The following is an 18,522-nucleotide window of genomic DNA, read 5'->3' on the forward strand; positions in this document are numbered from 1 at the left end:
ATAAAGGTTAAATAAATAAAAAAGAAAAAAAGAAAGTCCAGAGGAAGAATAACCTGGACCAGAAAGTGCCTTCTACCACTCCTCAGCTGCACACATGGGGCCACAACTGAGAAGCAGAAGCAGAACCCCCCCCCCTCAGAGGTGTCCAAATCGAGGCCTCGAGGGCCTGTATCCTGCAGGTTTTAGATGTGTCCTTGATCCATCACAGCTGATTTCAATGGCTGCGTTAGCTCCTCAACATGTCTTGAAGTTCTCCAGAGGCCTGGTAGTGAAATAATCATTTGATTTAAATGTGTTGACATTTAAAATCTGCAGGACACCAGCCCTTGAGGCCCTTGAGGCCTGGGGCCCGTTCTTCGTACCTCGCTAAGTAAGTTAGCTGGATTAGATTGTTGACGATTTTGCGTGATCCTGGATCGTTCGGTTCCCCGAAGCTCATCCGGGACTTGCTGTCATAGCAACAGAGCCGTAAGCGTAAACCTGCTCGGGAGCAGGTTTACTTTATGTAAACAGGATTAGATCGCGGCCATGCAGGTATGTCCGCTTCATTTATACGAAAGCAACAGCGATATTCCACCACTGTTTCACCATAAATAAATATTATCAATGTAACTAAAGATAATGCAGCACTTGATCCTTTCATTGATTTCACACAGATACATACAGGTCATTTCCTAAAAAAGGGAAATGTACTATTAATATTCTATTACATGTATGTGATTATTACAGATGTAATTCATATTTCAGAGTAGTAATTGCAAATTACTTCGTGTAATCAAGATGGGAGACCACGGCTATAAAAGCGAAGGTGGATTTGGGAAGTCTGTGGCAGCCATGTCCTGTCCGTATACGCGAGAAACCCATTGCGGAAGGTGCAAGATTGATAAGGAGAGTTTTCAGAACTCAGCGTATATTGCGGGATAGACAGGATCCTTTAGCTCAGCGCGACAGTGTGCTCATAGAGAGATATCGATATTCCCGTGAGGGTATTATTTATTTAACCAACTTGTTGACGAGGGGGTGCAGGACCACCACCTGTCTTTTTTTGCTCTGCCCTTTTCTTGGTTGCTGTTATGAACAAACAAACAGATTATTCCAGGGTCTCTTTCCAAGAGACGAAAAGCAATATAAGTGATAAATATTACCATTCTGTAGAATGTTCTTATATTTTACTTTTACTTTTACTTGTTCCCATGTTCTAGTGGGTCCTGTTGTGGCTCTAATCTGAAAGGGGATATAATATAACATATTATAATATAATATAATGTAATATAATATTGGATAATATAGTGTGATATGATAAATCTACCCTACCGCCTACTGGTGTTTGCCAGAGTGGCCGATGGCGCAATATGGCAGCCTGGCTTCTGTCAGTCTGCCCCAGGGCAGCCGTGGCTACAACCGTAGCTGCCTCCACCAGTGTGTGAATGTGAGAGTGACTGAATAGTGGCATTGTCATGGGCTTTGGGTGCCTTGAAAAGCGCTATATAAATCCACTCCATTATTATTGTTATTATTAAATTACTTACGAGTTTAATTTGTCAGCAACTTTCTGCCAGCCCTCTCTCCTTGCTTTTGCAGCCTTTGCAGTGTTCCCTTGCGTTTTAATTAAACTCTGAAACTCCTGAAATCCCGCACTCAAGAGTTCTTGCTCTGCTGCCGGAAAATACCGAGCGCGCTCCTTCGACATTTTCGCCGACCAATCAGCGGGTTGCCGATCAATGTTTCTACTATCGATGCGTAGCCCCTTTTACGACACCCAGTGATGTCACATTACTGCGTCCAGCCGTACTAATCGTCAACAGCAGGTGTGTTCGGGGAACCGGATTAGCGAGCTCACGGTTAGCGCGATGGTTTGGTCTTGGATGTGTCATTTGATCTTGGATGTAGTGAGCGACGTACGAAGAACGGGCCCCTGGAGTTGGACACCCCTAAAACTTTGTCTCCCTCTCTTTTACTTTTTATTTATTCAATAACAACTAAATACCTCCCTTTTGGCCAGATGGTGGTGCTACAGGATTACTATCCAAAAGCCTCTGAACCATGCCAATAAATTACACATATATTACAACCATCAGTTCACTGGATCGAACATTTTGCCTGTTTATTTTTTTTATTCTTTCGTCAGTTTTATTTTAAATATCATAGATCAAACTTCTATACATATACTATATATACTCTATTTCCACTACTACTGCGTGATCTAGAAGTTAAGAAGGTGGCATGAGATCTCTCGGTGTAATTTCAAACACATTTGAAACATTTATCACAGTCAAATTTATAATGTTATGTATTTTTAAATATATATGGATGACACTTTTGTTACTGTAGCTCAGTAACTTTGCTTTATTGCTACTTTATGAGCTCAGGTTCAGTTTTCTGAGTCAGCACAGATGTAGATATGAGAGTCACGTAACCAAACTCTAAACCCAGGGTATACAGGTTCAGTGAATGTGGTGTTGAAGGTGTGGAGGTGGACCAGTGTGCCAGAGATTATGTTATAGAAGGACACGGTGTCCATAGGACAGTCCACATACACTGCTACTTTGTCACAGGCAAAGGAGGAGACAGGGATGGCTCTTGATTTTTAATTGTGAGTTGCAAAGTATTTGGCCTCATCACAGTACAAAGACCAGGAATGATCAGTTTTGCCAAAGCAGCTGTCATCACAGCTTCCCTTCTGTTTTATTCCTTTGTAAGCCACTGAAATATGAACCTCTCCACTCCACTCAACCTTCCAGTAACAGCGACCAATCAGAGTGTTGGTACACAGCAGCTGAGGCCAATGATCAAATCTGTCGTCATTATCAACATACTGCTGGTCCTCTTCTACATGCACCACCTTCCTGTTGTTATCAGACAGTTTGAGTTTTCAGTGTATTGTGTTTAGATCCAGATTTAGTTCACAGAAATCTAATGGAAAGAATATGGGGAGAAGATATCCAATCAGTTTGCAGAACTCTAATCATTCAGTCATTCAAACCACAAGACTTACTGTGCTATATAGTCTGAAGATATTTTGGAATTAAAGGAATGCTATCCTGAATAGAGACCAAGAAAAGACATCTACAGTATGAAACTGCATCATGCAGTGTTTGTTACAAAAATAACATACAAATCTAAACTGGGGGGAACTGAGGCACAAGAAGAAACAGGGAAACTCACACACAGATATGAGGGAGAACGCGACACTAACACAGAAACACGGGGTTTAAATAAACTGAGGGATAACGAGGGACATGAGACACAGAAGGAGAGCACAGCTGGGAGTAATTAGACTGGACGAGACAAGGGAAGCAAAACTAGAAAAACTGACATGGGACACGGACCTTCAAAGTAAAAGAGGAAACACACTGACTGAACTCAAGACATGTAAGCTTAACAGAGTGGGGAGACAGAATAGTGGGACCTGAAACATGGGACAAAAAGGCTCAGCAGACGCAACACAGAACATAGCCATCACATAAAATCTAAGAACTAAACCCTTGACAACCCTAACTGAAACCTAGGGGAATGACAATAATCAAAACAGTACAACAAAGGACGTAGAACATAAACCATAATATAAAATACATGAACTCAAAATGCTGGGTCACAAAGACCCAGAACTGTGACAAACAGCAGTTTTTTGGGGGGGTGGCAGTCAACGTTGAAGGTATGGCAGCTCCATTACTGGTTTCCAAAACTGGTTGCAGGGAAATTGAATGTGATTTCTCCAAGGTGAAGATTCCCAAAGTAAGTGTAATAGTTATCTGATTTGATTGGGATGGACATTTTCTCAAACTAGTGTTCCGTTATTGGCCTAATGGGCTATGTAAACAATGGTTTTTACAGCCTTTAGCGTTCAGCTTTGAGCTGACGTTTTGAAGTCATTTGCTCTAACTCAATGCTCTTTGCTCTTATTTATCATCCCCCTGAATATAATAAGGATATCATAAATGACTTTTCAGAATTTCTAGCTGGGGTTATGCCCAACTATGGTTACGTTCTCATTGTGGGAGATTTTAACAGTTATGTCTGCTGTCCTGACAAACCCTTGGCGAAGGAGTTTTTAAACCTTATTGACTCTTTTAACCTGGTTCAATCCGTGTCTGACCCTGCTCATGATCACAGACACACACTAGACCTGGTCTTATCTTACAGTTTACCTGTGTCTAACATGGAAATATTTGACACCGTCTTTTCCAACCATAAGGCTGTGTTATTTGATACTGTGTTTCCGCGTTCAAAACAGTTCTCGCCGCTGTCAGATCATCAACCCCTCGGCTGCCACCCGGTTCTCCTCAGCTTTTAGTCAGCTGTCTGTCCCTTCCGATCTGGACACAGACTTCCTTAGCTCTTGGTTTGAATCCTCATGCCTAACTGTTTGTTTCCTGGTTTAGCAATCCCCTCAAACACACACTGGAACTTATTTTTCAGGCTACATTTATATTTTAATTCACAATCTGGACCAGGGTATTCTTGAGGAAAGTACAATAAACCAGAGCATTAGAATTTCAATAAAATAATAATAATAAAAATAATAATAATAAAATAATAGTTTTTGAAAAGAAATTCTCTTACTGCTCAGCAGACGAGCAGCCAGCTGTTCCTGTTTCATTTTCTCTACTGCTTCTCCTCTGCTCCTCATCCTCACTGCCCAACACATCCTCATCATGTGTCTGACTCTCTGATGATTGGGTGTAATCTGAATTGAGTTCATTCTGTGCCTTCTTTAGCTCGTTCTTCACAAAAGTAGTTATTTTGTCCTCCAGCAGCTGTAATAAATGAGTGTAAAAAGAGAAGTGCAAAAATAACAGAAAAGCTGACTTTTGCAAGGCAGACACATAATCCAATGGTCTAAAGACCACAGAGAGATAAATTAAGGGAAAGGTGTGGTTTTTTTTTAGTTGCTGTGTGTTTACAGACCTTAAATATGGAGTTCACTTCAGTTTGATGTTGCTGGGCAGGCAGAGAATTGGAAACTTCTGAGTTGTCCTGTTTGTCTCTGTGTGGGCAGTATAAACGAGCATGACAAATTATTTATTTTTAACACAAATACTGCACAAACATCAGCCAATTAAAGATATTTTTTGCTCTGTTGTTATATTCCTGAAAAACAAACACTACTTTTTTATTTTCCTATGCAGATAATGCAACAATGATTCTGCTGAGTTTGCTTTGGAAAACGTCTCGATGGCTTCCCCAAACTTAAAAACAGTACATTTCCATAATTACTGACACTAACACCACTGAAGGGACAATGGGCTGGGAGGTCAGTTCTTTGATAATTAATATGCAAATTCTCATGACCATTGATCAAAGACCACTGATCAATGGCCATTCACAGAAAGTGGGGGAATGGCTGCAATCATAGCATTGTAAGATGTGAAAGATGTCCCCTTAGGCCCCCTCCTTGATTCAGAGATGGTCTTTCCCTTTTCACGTAAGCGGCCTCCTTGACTCCGCGCTCAAACCAGCGTTCCTCCCTAAAACAAGTCCAGTATTATAAAATGAAACCAAAGATCAAACCCCGTTTTCAGGTCCAGAACATGAAAACAGAGCAGTTGCGAGAGAATTTGTCATTAGAAAATTGTACTTAGTAGTCAGTATAAACTTTTAATGATATAAGTTTGCATATGATAGAATATTGCATGTTGACCTTTTGATGACTTAGGCTGTTGTTCACTACAAGACTTGCTCTGTTCTCTTTTATAAGTTTCTTCCCACAGCGATAATAAGAGCTGAATATGCAGTTTCACTCCCTACCAGGAAGAGTAGAGCTGAACACTCTTATCTTCACTCCCTAATAAAAAGAGGGGCCGCTTCCTTCAGAATCTCACACACACACACATACACATCAACATTCCTCTGTCTACGAACAGACGTATTCACTATTGTATTACCTTTGTATATAAATAAAGACCAGAGCAGTGGCAGAGCGCGAGTCCTTGAGCCCCCACTCTCGGGTGCGAGTGCTCTGTGACTGCCCTTGCAAGTAAAAACTGCAGCGTGTGTGTTTCTACTCTCTGACTCTCAGCTGAAGAAGTGTCTTTAGAATACATCTCTTGACAGAATTCAACATTAATGAATCAATAGCACGGAAGCAAGAAGAATGAGTCAAGTAAAGTTTGACTTGAATCTGACCATTTTGTTTCGCTTAATGCACCTTATAATCCGGTGGTCCGAAAAAAACAGTAACTTCTACCTTTCTTTATGTCCTAAAGTCCAACTTTTTGTGCGATGGTTAGCATCTTCCTCTGACTTTTGGGTGCTACCGCAGGTGCCTTTGACGGTGCACAATGTTTCGTTGACATTTTGCAAGGTAAACACATAATCCAGTGGTCTAAAGTGGAATGTTTTTTGTGGGGAAAAACTACAAACGTACAGTAGAGCACTTCAGAGTCATAATGTAAATTTGACAAGCTGAATGCATTCTGTACTGTACATGAGACATGGCACGCATCTTTTGGCTCTCGGAGGAGGCGGACGCATCTTTCCCCCTCTCTCTCCCTTATCTTCCCTGCTGCTGCTACTGTGTGTTTGTCTAGTCTCATCTAACTCTAACCCTCAAAGAGTTTCACAGTCTTGTTCTCTAAAACTTAAATAATTATGGATTTGATCAACTGGTCCCGTAACAGAATTGACACCTTCCTGCACTTGGGAGAGCCCAGTTGTCCTGCGGAGACGTTTGCTGCCAGATACTTGATGGTCGGTTGCGTCGTGTGTGTTGGTGACACTCTCAACGGAGGACATTGAATGACATCTACCAATTTGGAACCACGATAACAGGCTGATTGGAGGTGCACTGTTAAAAAAAAACATCTTAAAAAAACGGTAATATTCCAGCAGCTGGGGCGCCAAAATACTACCGTAAAATAACAGAAAATAACTTTCTCATGAAAATACAGTTATTTTCAGTAATGAAAATAGAGTTTGTTGCACTAATTTTACATGGGATTCTGCCTTTTCCAAGTGCTTTTAGTGCTTTTAGACATTAAATTAGGAACATTTTAACATGAGAAAACAATGAAATTACCTATAAACAAGGTCAATGAATGTACAGCAATATGAATCATAATATGTAAATGTACAGAAATATACAGTTAAAAATTGGTTTAAATAATAATGGTTTGCATGCCCTGGGACAGACTGACAGAGGAGAGGCTGCCATATCGCACCATCGGCCCCTCAGCAGTAGGCGACGAGTCTAGACCACAGACACAATACCGAGGGTGTCCGAGCCGAGCATGGGATTCTGCCTTTTCCAAGTGCTTTTAGTGCTTTTAGTGCTTTTACCTTGTGGTTGTTAGTTCACATTCATTGGCCGATGCTTAGCGTCATGTTATTATGTGTCCCAACATCCAATGGCATGTCACATTGTTTTCATGGCCACACCCTCATCCCAGGTGCAGAGGCCTATTTCTGTTCAGGAATGTTGTGAATACTTTGAGATTTATATTAATTGCAATTCCCACCTCTACATTTATTTTTAAAAATATATAATTAGCACAGTGTGGCCGTGCAATGTTTTATATGTTTTTTTTAGTTTTTATTCCTATTAATTATATTTTCCCTTGTTACCCCTGAATTATCGAATCAGACCTAGATGACATGTCATTTTCAGCAAAATTATAATTCAAATACTCCTTTAATTATTTATTATTCTCATTAATTTTCGATCATTTTATATATTTTTCCACAGTATGACTTAAAAGACATGACATGCACGCTCCTCATTGGGGGTAATTGACTAATTCAGTGAAAGGGGTGTGTGGTGTTCAGTTAGGGAGGTCATTCAATCTGTGAAGAAATTGGTGTCAATTATGGCCCATTATTTAAGAAAGGCAGCAGATGCTGTGCCTGCTGGTTTTACTCCTTGCTCAGTGAGTAAAATGTGTCATTCCAGAAAGAACTTTGATCAAAAAGTTAATTGGCTGCTCAGCTAAAAAGATCTCAAATGCTTTGAAATGGGAAAGAAAACCCAAAACATGTGTAGAAAAAGGAGCACTATCATCCACCTAGATCATAGAATAACAAGAATGGCAAAGAAGCATCCAATGATCAGCCCCAGAGAGATCAGAGAATATCTCAATTTACCTGTGAGTACTTCAACAATCAGAAGACGCCTATGTGAAGCCAAACTATTTGCAAAAAACCCTTGTAAAGTACCACAGTTGAAAAAACAAACAAACAAAAAAACATCCGTTGAAAAGGTTACAGTTTGGCAAAGAACACATTGACTGGCCTAAAGAGAAGTGGCGCAATATTGTATGGACAGATGAGAGCAAGATTGTTCTCATTGGATCTAAAGGCTGTAGACAGTTTGTGAGACAAACTTCAAACACTAAATACAAGCCACAGTACACCGTGAAGACCATAAAACATGGAGGTGCAAGTATAATGGTTTGGAGTGGGGCCCATTTATCATATAACAGGCACCATGAACCAGTTTCAGTACCTAAAAATACTGAAAGAAGTCATATTGCCTTATGCTGAGGAAGAAATACCCAAAAAAAGGGAGAAAATAAAAGACAAAATTATTCATGTTTTCATTTGGGATGTGCACAGCTCTCAGTGCCTTTGTATGTATGGCAATAAATGCTATTAGGAACATTGAACTTTGCCTCTATTGTTTTAAACACACTGCTATTGTTTTGCACATAACTATACATTTAAAATTAATCTGTATCTTACTTTCTAACAGCAGAGGGCATTGGTGTTTTAAAGTTAATGGGCTCATCCATAGACCAATCACTTCTCACGGACACACAGCTGGGTTCACCTTCTAGGTGAAGTCCAGATGTAGGTTCAGGGCCACCTGGTTTGTGATGGATTCTGTTGGAAACAGAGAGGAAGACACCAGAAATGGAAACGAATCTCATAGGCTTCCCCTACAAAAATGGCAGGACAAACTAATTACATAAAGGAATATAGCAATCTTATAAATGAAACTTCTCCTTTTCTGTTAATACTATACACTACTAATATGATGTTAATGTATAGGAAAAACTTAAGTTTCAAACTCATAATACTCTATTAACATTTCTTTAAATATAATTAAATAAAGTGGTCATATTTTTGTGTTGCTATGGTACACTCTGTTTTCCTTACTGGCCTTGAAGTGGCAGTCCATATTTGGATGTTGTTCACCTTCACTGCTACTTTTCTACAGCTAACAATGTGTGGGCAGGGGCATACTCCTCATGCCCTCTTACCTGGTACCTGGCAATGCTGAACTGCATATTGTAGGAATAAGACTGACAATTAGTATTCAATAAGAACTGTAATGTCAGCTGAGCGTGATGCCTTTTCATGTTGGTAAAAACAGTCGCTACCTGGTCAAAGAGAGAGGGCAAAAATTATTTTTAATATTACAGCTGCAGTATGTAATCTGTAATTTTTCAATGTATTATCAAAAAATAGATGCGAGAAATCACAGAGGGAATGATGGGTCTTTTCTTGACAAATCAACATACCAGGAGACAATGAATTTATTTATGATGAAGATGAAATATTAGAGGCTTTCATTAAAGTTCAAATCAAGTCAAAGGTCTACTTACTCAACACCTTTCCATAAATGCTGTTGAAAATGTTGGTACTCAGTGATCAAAGATTTGAGTGACGTATAGATGTGTATCTGAAGAGACTCTCTTACCATCTACTAGTTATTAGTGATGTGTTGTACAACTTAAAAACACTTTGGATTTATGCAAGAAATTTACCATGACTATTCTGCATCAGAGCGAAAAGAACAACAACATCTATAACCAATTTTATTTTTCTATTCAATTTGCATTGTGTATAAAGAAAGGAATATATTGGTCTGGTAGTAATGTAAAATATATAAAATGCAGGACTTACAGTCTAGCCTAAATCTGATTCTTCCCTATGACTTAGTGTCCATGTTCTTTCTTGTGCTCTTACATAGCGCAGCACTCTAATATAATTTGTTTGTGACTCTATGTTAATGTTACACAAACTACAGGTTAAAGGTAGTTTTTCACCACTAATGTCAGGTACATTTAAAATGACATATATTTAGCTAAAGCCACCTACCCCCCTGAATATAGTTGCATCATTCAAAGATTCTTGAACACACATGTAAACAATTACTTTAGTTAAAAGAATTTATAGTTACCCGATGTTCACCACTGTGTCCTTCACTCTACACCTCACTTCCTTCTTTGCATAAACACCAAAGCAAAGAAAGAAGTGAAGTCCCTCATTTAACCAGTCTGACTGGTTTAACAGAGATAGGCGTGTCAGGTTACAGGTGAGTTCTGGTAGTGTTGTTTTTATATTTTAAACCTGAGCACAGCTGTATTTCATCCTCTCCCCACCTGCTTTATATTTAGAATGTAACTCATTTGCCACAAACAGAAACAAGAAGAGGCAAAGCAGGAAAAAATGCTGACAGACATCAGTTTCAAATTTTCTAGACCAGACACCAGACAATAATTAATAATAATTATTATCAATAATAATAATTATTATTTTTGCTAGTTCCTTCAAATACCTCAACACAATTTGCAGCTTTTAACTTGCACAAGTGTGTGCAAAAATTTATATAATAATGAAACTATTTCACACAGTCAAATGTGACATGAGAAAAGTTGGTGTGTTTCTGAGAGACAATCAGAGCAGACAAGGGCTAGATTCCTGTATTGTGATGCCATATTTTAGCTTATCCAAATAACTTCAGGGTAAACCTTGGGAACTTAATGAGCTGATAACGAGCTTTGTGTGACCATTTAATCTGATCACCACTGTCAGGGTGAATCTAGGGGAAGATATCCTGAGTAGGCTGAACTAACTTCATAGTATAGGGCCCTGATCAAATCAATGAGTCAGTCAATGAAATGGAGACTTATCTACCTATCCTTTAACATCATTTCTTAACAAAGTCATGTGACTGATCCCAGCAGGCTTTGAACAGCACCAATATAAACACCCAGGTAAAGACCCCTCCCCCTTTTTTTGACTTAGCTTGCATCTTTTCTGCAGCCTACGAAAAAGCTGTTTTTTAACCTTACATTTCTAAAGGAAGGGTTGCATTATTTTTGTCTTCATCTCTTTCAAGTAGTGATGGGCAGATGAAGCCCCATGAAGCACTGAAGCTTTTCATCCAATTGGTTCACCCCAACGCGAAGCTTCATGAAGCTTCATTTGCTCTAGCAGGACACCTACTGGACGTAAAAATAATAGCTGGCATGAATTTGAAGAGTGTGGCATTTTGCACACAGCCTGTAAATGTCAACAACAAAAGGAGTGTGTAAAACATCTATATTGTATTGATGGCAGTATACTGTGTATATTTATAGTGGCAGTATGGGAAATGATTATTTGGAAATGCTTGAAATGGAAATGATCATTTACTGTGAGGTGAGGTGTGGTTGGGGTGTGAACAGTAGTTGTGCTTTTGTAACGTTGAGGTATGGACAGCTACACACTGAGGCTTTGAGCCTCAGTCCTGCCTGTTCACATTTTATTCTGTAAAAACTAAATTTTCACTGCTTTTACGTCCTTTTTAGTGGGGAGAACATAGCTAGGATTTAATGATTTAACAAATCTTTTGAATCCTTTGTCCTCCACAATGCTAAATGGCTGGGAGTCCTCAATCACCATGCTGACCAGGTCTTCATCTATTTGAGATTGTTCTCCTGAGGAAAGACAATAAAGATAAAGCACAAATATAAATATCACACACGTAACTTATAACAGCTGTATAATATTGTTATACCATTTAGTAACATTACTGCATCCTATATTATCATTGCATTTGATGGCTCACCTGGTCTTGCTCCACGATCGGTGTCCCCCTTATTCTCATGCAAAGCTCTGTAGTGCCTAAGCATGGATGAGGTGTTGCTGTTATATCCCAGCTCCCTGGCACATAGCAAACACTTCACCTTGTACAAAAGTCAAGACAGCTCAACATAAATTGTATTGCACCATCAGTATTATGAAAATACATCTTCTGTAGAAATTTACATACCTTGTTGGGAGGAATAAGATCAAAATGTTCCCACACAGGGGAGGACATCCTCCTCTTCTTAGCTGGCTCCATTCTCTCCTGACTTTCTCTCCTCACTCTCATAAACCTCCATACGGTCTCCAAACTCTCACTAACCGCAACTCTCCATCAAACACCCACATTTTTGAATGAAGTCTGAGGGGTTTATATCGCTGTCATATCTCGCGGCAAAGTTCGAACCACTTCATGAACCAGTCACGTGGTACAGCCGGGCAGCGAGGCTTCGGACGTCATCATTTTCAGCTCCTCCCATAAATGAAGCAAGCCTCGATACGCGCTTCGCGGAAACGCCCCCTCCATTACTCGACACACGCTCCGAAGCCTCGATACAGAACGTCCCATCACTACTTTCAAGTGCTTAGTTTGTTGTATCTGCTGTTGGCTGAGCCTGTGAGTAAGTACTGTCAAAAATGTCCATAAATTAAAGTGAGCATGTTATTGATTACTATTTGCAAATATATTGTTTTTAGCAGTTTTTCCTCTAATTAACCCCCTTGATACATTTATGCCCACTCTAGTCTGATTGTTTGCATTGATTAACTAATTGCTAGCAATTGAATGCAACAGGTGGGCATGATTTTTCTTTTTTCCTGTGCACATCAAATGCAGTGGGAAATGAAGGTCTTTTCGTCAACATTGAATTTTAAGACAGTTCCTGTTGTTCAGCTGGGGGGGATTGTTTGGCCTAAATCAGGTGTGGCTAATTAAATTTCCCAGTGAGATGCAGTAGAAACTGGGACTGTTGTGGAGGGCTGTGTATTGTGTATAATTGTTGTGTTTAATTTTATTTTTGGTTGACATTCTGTGAAACACTTTGAACATTGCTAGTAAAACGTAGACTGCTTTGCTATTAGATACCTGATTGCCCAATTTAGAAACTATAGTAGTAATGCTGCATGTGTAAAAAGACAAACTGAAGGGGTTTATTTTCACCGCTTGCACTGAAGTGGCTATAGGTAGTTGTATAAGGATGATTTCATTCTGTTGCTGTACTAGCTGATCTTTGTGTTCATGACTCTTCACCTCTGTCATTTCACAGGCAGAAGATGAGCTGCTTTCCCATGCTTCTCTTCTTTCTGGCTTTTTTAGCCTGTGGTTGGTTGATGCCTTCATTTGAAATTAAAACACACTGAACATTACAGGATTATCATTAAAAATAAATTATAGACTGCAATATTGTGATTGATTTGCCATTGTTTTATCTTGCAGTATCTGTGAAATATCCATCTAACTCATAAATAACTCCAGCTAGGCTGTAATGGTATACTTGAACAATTGCAGTAATGTGGGAAATGCTCAGTGGGTTTGATCGAATTTCTCTCTGTCTCCTCAACAGATTACAGCTATGTAAGATGTCAATTAAACAACACTGGTAAGTTGAGTAGAAGCTTCCTTCTATTATTTATTTATTTTAGATAGATGGCCACCATAGTTGCATGGCCAGTTGTTGAGCTAGATTTGTAATTTTGTCCTAAAAAGTTGACATATTTGTTCTTACAGAAGCGACAGATCAACCTGAAAAGCCAGCTGAGAGTTCACAGATGGACAGTCAGGATGCTAAGAGCCCTTATGGTGCGATAATAGTTGTAACCATCTTACTGGCCATCTGTGCTTTGTTTTATGCACCTTTATTTAAGAGGGAATGGCGAAATAAGCTATTCCAGAGCTGCACAGAGCAAGAACCTTTGCCTAATGATAGAGGACGTGATCTCTATCAGCTGGACACGTATGAACTTCCAGGCTTGGTGCAACAGCCACTAATCTTACGAATGCCCCACCTTTCACTTTAAAGTGTCAATGGGGACGGTGGCTTTTTTTGGGGGGGGGTTGTTTGTTATGCCTCACAACATGATCAAAGTTTTATCCATCAACTGGATTCTTTGGACAATACTTATGGCCTTTTAAATGCACAGCCTTCCTGAATGTATGCTTTCAATCTGTGGATTTTAAATAGACTGTTTTAATAGTGTTTGTAAATACAGAAGCGTATTACAAAAATTCAACACAAGTGGACAAGTGTCAAAATACGCAAATTAAATGGCTCTTGCGGAGTCTCACCACAAATATGTGTGTTTTACCAGGTTTCTGTCAAAACCTGGTAAAGGTGGGATAGAGTGAAACCTGTCTGTAATGTGTGCTTCTAAAGTTGCAGGGCTGGTGATACAGTGATGCCTTTTCAGACCATGTAAACAAAAAAGGGAACTCAGCCAATTAACTGTGTGAAACAGGAACTCTGTAAAGCATGGGTAGAGCAGGTCCTCTAACAATGGGAAGGTTGGTGGTTCAATCCCTGGCTGCAGTGTGCAAGAGATGTAACCCCAAGTTGCTCTCTGATGCATTAGTGTGAATGTTAAACTGCGCTTAAAGGGAAAAAAGTGCTTTTGTGAATGAGGCAAGTTGGATAAAACTCTTTGAGTAGTGACAAAGACACTATATAAGAACCAGTCCAGTTATCAAACACCTTGCTTTTAGAACAATGACCTATCAAAACATTAGGCACATGGCTCAACTTGCCCCAATGTTGGGGTAAAATGGGCCCTACAAGGGTAAATAAAACTGCACATTAAGGCTTGAGATAATTTCAAACTTTATTGAGCCTTCAGTTCAATAAAGGTAAAAATACATTTGTTTCCTGTTCATACTATAGAAACATTTTCAGTAAATATTAAATTGTGATTTTAGTGTGTTAGCTACAAGATGGACAAGAGGACTCAGAACACCACTCCCCCAAAAGGCAATGGGTAGCGTAAAATAACGCGTGTTGTGCAGCTCTCTCCATGTTCTTTCGTATGATATTTCATACTATATCTAATGACATTGTGGTTTCTTTAAAGTTTTTTTTTTTTCCATGGTAGACTGCTAACAAGGGTCCAGGTCAAATGTTCAGGTGTCCTAGGTACTCATGTCCCCAGAAGCATATTATATTGTGAAGTTTGAAGACAATTCATAAAACATTGTGGGTAACATAAACTTTTATACTGATTTTCACATTTGGTGTGATCTTTATGTTGACCTCATTTTCACCAAAATCAAAACCACTCAAACTTATTGGTATCTACCATCACAAAATAATGTGATATAATATAATACTGACAACTGTCGAGCTAGACTGCTAACAATCAGAAAAACAAACAGAACCAACTACATACTCCCTCGGGAAGACTAATATGTGTATGGAGCTCAGTTTCATTTCCATCAATTGCTGCAGAGCATTGCTGCTCTGTTTAGATCATCTAAGAATGCAAAGCCTTTATCTTTTGCACTGTCTGGCCATCTTTAGCTTTTCTGTGGAATACTGGAAATGAACACTTAAACGCAGACGTTTCTAGGCACATAGTCTACATAAACTCTTTGGGGTTATATTCCAGCCACTGACTCAACTTGCCTCAATATCACTGTCACATTTTCCCCCCAAGCCTCATTTTTAAAAAAAACTGTTTTCAGACAATGACCCAGATCCACAATTATCTTAAGACTGTGATCTAATTTTATAGCGTAACCTGACTGAAATTAACATGAAAAAATGAGGTAAACTTTCTTTCCTTAACAACAATAAAATAAAAATTTAGGTATTGTGACTTGAAATGACAAAAATGATTGCTGATCACTCTTTCCATGTGTTTGAGTCTAAGAAAGATTGATGATTATTGTAAGGTATTCCTCATTTGTGTTTGTGTGGTTAACGAGATACAGGAAGCGGTTTTAATTGCTGGCATGACTCTCCTACATGATTTCTACATTTTATTGTTAATCATGGAAAATCAAACTTATTTTCCAGTGTGTCAAATGCAGGACTAAGATCCAGTAATAAAAGTACAACAGAGTCACTATCAACAATACATAAAAGGTCATTAAAAACCCGTATTCTCTTATTTTACTAAATATAGATGTTACTCTTTTTTTAAATTCACATTTCAGCTGTAACACTAATAAGGTAGAAAACTGTGAGAATTCAGAGACTTCTGTGATTTATGTCCAACCTTTTTCAAAAGCTCAGAAGGACCTGCTCAGCGCTTGTCACTGAGCTCCTGCATTTCTCTTCAGAGCAGCAGGGGGCAGCAGAAGAACATGTATGTTCCTCATTGCACTTTCTTGAGCAGGCACTTTGCTTCCATTCTTTGTTTCCACTTAATCCTTGAGAGTGAAGTGTTACTGCAGTTTTTCTAAGTAATCGTCTTCATCCTGATGAGATTGGTCTCTCCCAGGAGGACAATCACCCAGATCCAATAAACTCGCTGACAGTGATCAGACGATCTCTAGCCAAGTTCCAGAGCCCTGCAGAGTCACTACCAAGGTCTACAGAAGCTATTGTATGACTGAGTGTACTGTGTTTTATACTTTAAGTTGTCCCCTGTCTGTATAGAGTAAAGAGGTAAATGATTGGTATGACAAAGGCTGCCAGACATCCTGCCAATCCTGCACCCAATGCCAAGTTGGAAAAAAGGCTTCTTTCTCCTCTCTCAGGTTTTCGGTTTGGTTCTCGTGTTGCTGTCACTGGCTTGGGTTTCACTGTGGCTGCTGTGAAAAACAAGTATTGATTATACAACTGATTAGGATTACTGAAAGAATATACCAAATAAATGTATTTTCAAATTCAGTTCATTTTTAACACTTAAAAACAAGTAGATTTGACCAAAGATGTCCATTGCTGGAGAGGCAAACTCAACTTGAAAGCAGTTAAATAAAACATAAAAGCAGTATGACATCAAAATGCTTCACAGTCGGTCAGAGCAAGAGCATAAGACAGAATAAAAGAAACAGTTAAAAGGAGGGCAGGACACAATATGACAATTGTTTGAAACAAACAAAAAAAAAAAATAGCCATGAAATAACATACTAGTTTGAATCAAAAGCCACAATAAAATAAGTTTTAAGACGCACTTTAAAATGCATCTTTATGTTAGCAGACAGATCTAGTCTGAGCAGTGATAATGTCTATTCTAATGTCCCGATTTTGTGTGTGCAGACTTTTTATTCATGTCTTAGTTTGAAAAGATAAGATCCGTGTTGCCAAACCATCATTATACTTTTGATCAAGAAAAACAGTGTTAAATGGTGAAAGTTAATTATGCTCAATAATGATCAGAACATAATTAGTAAATATAAAGATGTTTGAGTTTGGCTAAAAGGATGACTAAGAATAAAAGTATGAAAAGAAAATAATTATTTTAGATACAGGCGTAACTCGGGTCTAGAAGACAGCCTGTGTAGAAACATCCTTGAATGATATGAGAGTGAATGTGAGAGTGAATGACCACATAGAGTACACTATGATCTCTGAATGTTTGACTTTCAAAGTGTATGTTTAGTGAAAAGGGGGATTGTATTGAGATTATTGTAATTGACACACAGTTTTAAAGAGAAAAGTATCTGGATTAAAGGGGATTAGGGTTTGGATTTGTCTCCATTTCCCTCATCATCATCATGATCATCATTATCAATGCCATGTTAGATTATAACTCTGAGAAGGATTTGGACTTCCATCATTTTCCAAGTGGACTGCAGATTCTGCAGACTTCCAAGGTGCCCCCTGTGGATTATAACTTTGAGAAGATGTGGGATCCATCAAGGAATCCTGCTTTCCTGATTATTTCCATTAACACAAAAAATCCTCTCTCACCCTGAAGCCTGGTTATTATATTTACATTATTTTAACTGTAAATAGGTATTTGTGTATTCTAAAGTTTTGTGTTTTCAATATGAATTTGTTTTTCCGGCCCTTTTTTAGTTTTGTAAAGGTGATATGTAAATAAATGTCATTACTCCAGTAGCAGAAATAGGAATAGTAGTCGTACACACACACACACATACAAAGCTTACCAGTGATGTTGAGCCTGAACTCTTTAACCTTCTTTCCAAACTGAGTGGCCATCCTGCAGAGGTAGCGGCCCGAGTCGTTACTCCTAACTCTGGACAGCTGAAGTCTGACTCGTCCTGTCGTCAGAGCGTCTTTGTCACACTGAACACGTCCAGCAAACTGCTCGTGCTGAGGCTCATCAGAACTAGTGTCCATATTGAAGAAAACCTTCAGCTCAGGTAACTGCAGGCAGTGGAAATTCAAATCTGGGCTATTCTATGCTAGCTAAATTTTTTAGCCACTGCATGGCATTAGCAAGATGACAGACAAAAAAGTTCGAGTTTATCACAATTTTTCCTCTGGGAATGATGATGGCTAAACTATTAAAAACAACCGTTCTAACCATTACTAAATGTTTATGTAAAATATAAATTCACAAAGGTACTAAATCAGCGTCCTCATGGAGGTTCAACTAACCGCAGAAACATGAAGTCAGAATTATGAGGAGAAAGCTCCTACACATGGTCTTCTCCCTGTGAATGAACACACATGATGGTAGTTCACAGAATAATAATGACAGTACTATAAAACACTGAATAATTACACTGAAAATACTGTTAACAATCCACAAAGAAAGTTCAAATTCTGTTGTCTAATTATAAATACACAGTCACTGCTTTTTAATTTTGCTGTTATACAATACTACAAC

At 38.8% G+C, this 18,522-nt stretch overlaps 2 protein-coding genes and 2 long non-coding RNA genes across 4 annotated transcripts in view; 1 reads left to right on the forward strand and 3 right to left on the reverse strand.

Annotated features, from left to right (window-relative positions):
* Positions 1 to 10,148, reverse strand: LOC146674139 (uncharacterized). Its single transcript, XM_085394330.1, has 6 exons — positions 10,121 to 10,148; positions 9,198 to 9,218; positions 8,677 to 8,817; positions 4,909 to 4,987; positions 4,564 to 4,757; positions 1 to 2,913 (listed from the first exon to the last, which is right to left on the reverse strand). The coding sequence occupies exons 3-6, from the start codon at positions 8,724 to 8,726 to the stop codon at positions 2,904 to 2,906; spliced, it is 333 nt and encodes a 110-aa protein (XP_085250456.1). The 5' UTR covers positions 8,727 to 8,817; positions 9,198 to 9,218; positions 10,121 to 10,148; the 3' UTR covers positions 1 to 2,903.
* A 912-nt stretch (positions 10,149 to 11,060) lies between these two features.
* LOC146674140 (uncharacterized) lies at positions 11,061 to 12,365 on the reverse strand. The gene is made up of 3 exons (XM_085394361.1): positions 11,978 to 12,365; positions 11,774 to 11,891; positions 11,061 to 11,642 (listed from the first exon to the last, which is right to left on the reverse strand). The coding sequence occupies exons 1-3, from the start codon at positions 12,077 to 12,079 to the stop codon at positions 11,482 to 11,484; spliced, it is 381 nt and encodes a 126-aa protein (XP_085250487.1). The 5' UTR covers positions 12,080 to 12,365; the 3' UTR covers positions 11,061 to 11,481.
* A 690-nt stretch (positions 12,366 to 13,055) lies between these two features.
* Positions 13,056 to 13,730, forward strand: LOC146674141 (uncharacterized). Its single transcript, XR_014909127.1, has 3 exons — positions 13,056 to 13,111; positions 13,353 to 13,388; positions 13,517 to 13,730. It is a non-coding gene; the product is annotated as an uncharacterized LOC146674141 (long non-coding RNA).
* An 896-nt stretch (positions 13,731 to 14,626) lies between these two features.
* LOC146674142 (uncharacterized) overlaps positions 14,627 to 18,522 on the reverse strand; it is a 213,222-nt gene continuing 209,326 nt past the window's right edge. Inside the window, exons 2-3 of the long non-coding RNA XR_014909126.1 lie at positions 17,837 to 18,079; positions 14,627 to 16,534 (exon numbers count right to left, since the gene is read on the reverse strand). This is a non-coding gene — a long non-coding RNA (uncharacterized LOC146674142). The remainder of the gene's footprint in view (positions 16,535 to 17,836; positions 18,080 to 18,522) is intronic.

Source organism: Rhamphochromis longiceps, linkage group LG3 (assembly GCF_057381845.1).
Source record: "Rhamphochromis longiceps isolate RC_006_pf linkage group LG3, R_longiceps_female_GT1.1, whole genome shotgun sequence".
Classification (NCBI taxonomy): domain Eukaryota; kingdom Metazoa; phylum Chordata; class Actinopteri; order Cichliformes; family Cichlidae; genus Rhamphochromis; species Rhamphochromis longiceps.

Excerpts from the sequence above, each read along its gene's own strand:
- LOC146674140 (XM_085394361.1), bottom strand. The coding sequence starts at position 12,079 with ATGAGAGTGAGGAGAGAAAGTCAGGAGAGAATGGAGCCAGCTAAGAAG. Across the intron at positions 11,892-11,977 it reads ATCTTATTCCTCCCAACAAG|GTGAAGTGTTTGCTATGTGC; the intron begins GTATGTAAATTT and ends CTTTTGTACAAG. Across the intron at positions 11,643-11,773 it reads CGATCGTGGAGCAAGACCAG|GAGAACAATCTCAAATAGAT; the intron begins GTGAGCCATCAA and ends GTCTTTCCTCAG.
- LOC146674139 (XM_085394330.1), bottom strand. The coding sequence starts at position 8,726 with ATGGATGAGCCCATTAACTTTAAAACACCAATGCCCTCTGCTGTTAGA. Across the intron at positions 4,988-8,676 it reads ATGCCCTCTGCTGTTAGAAA|AGACAAACAGGACAACTCAG; the intron begins GTAAGATACAGA and ends CTGCCCACACAG. Across the intron at positions 4,758-4,908 it reads AAGTGAACTCCATATTTAAG|CTGCTGGAGGACAAAATAAC; the intron begins GTCTGTAAACAC and ends CATTTATTACAG.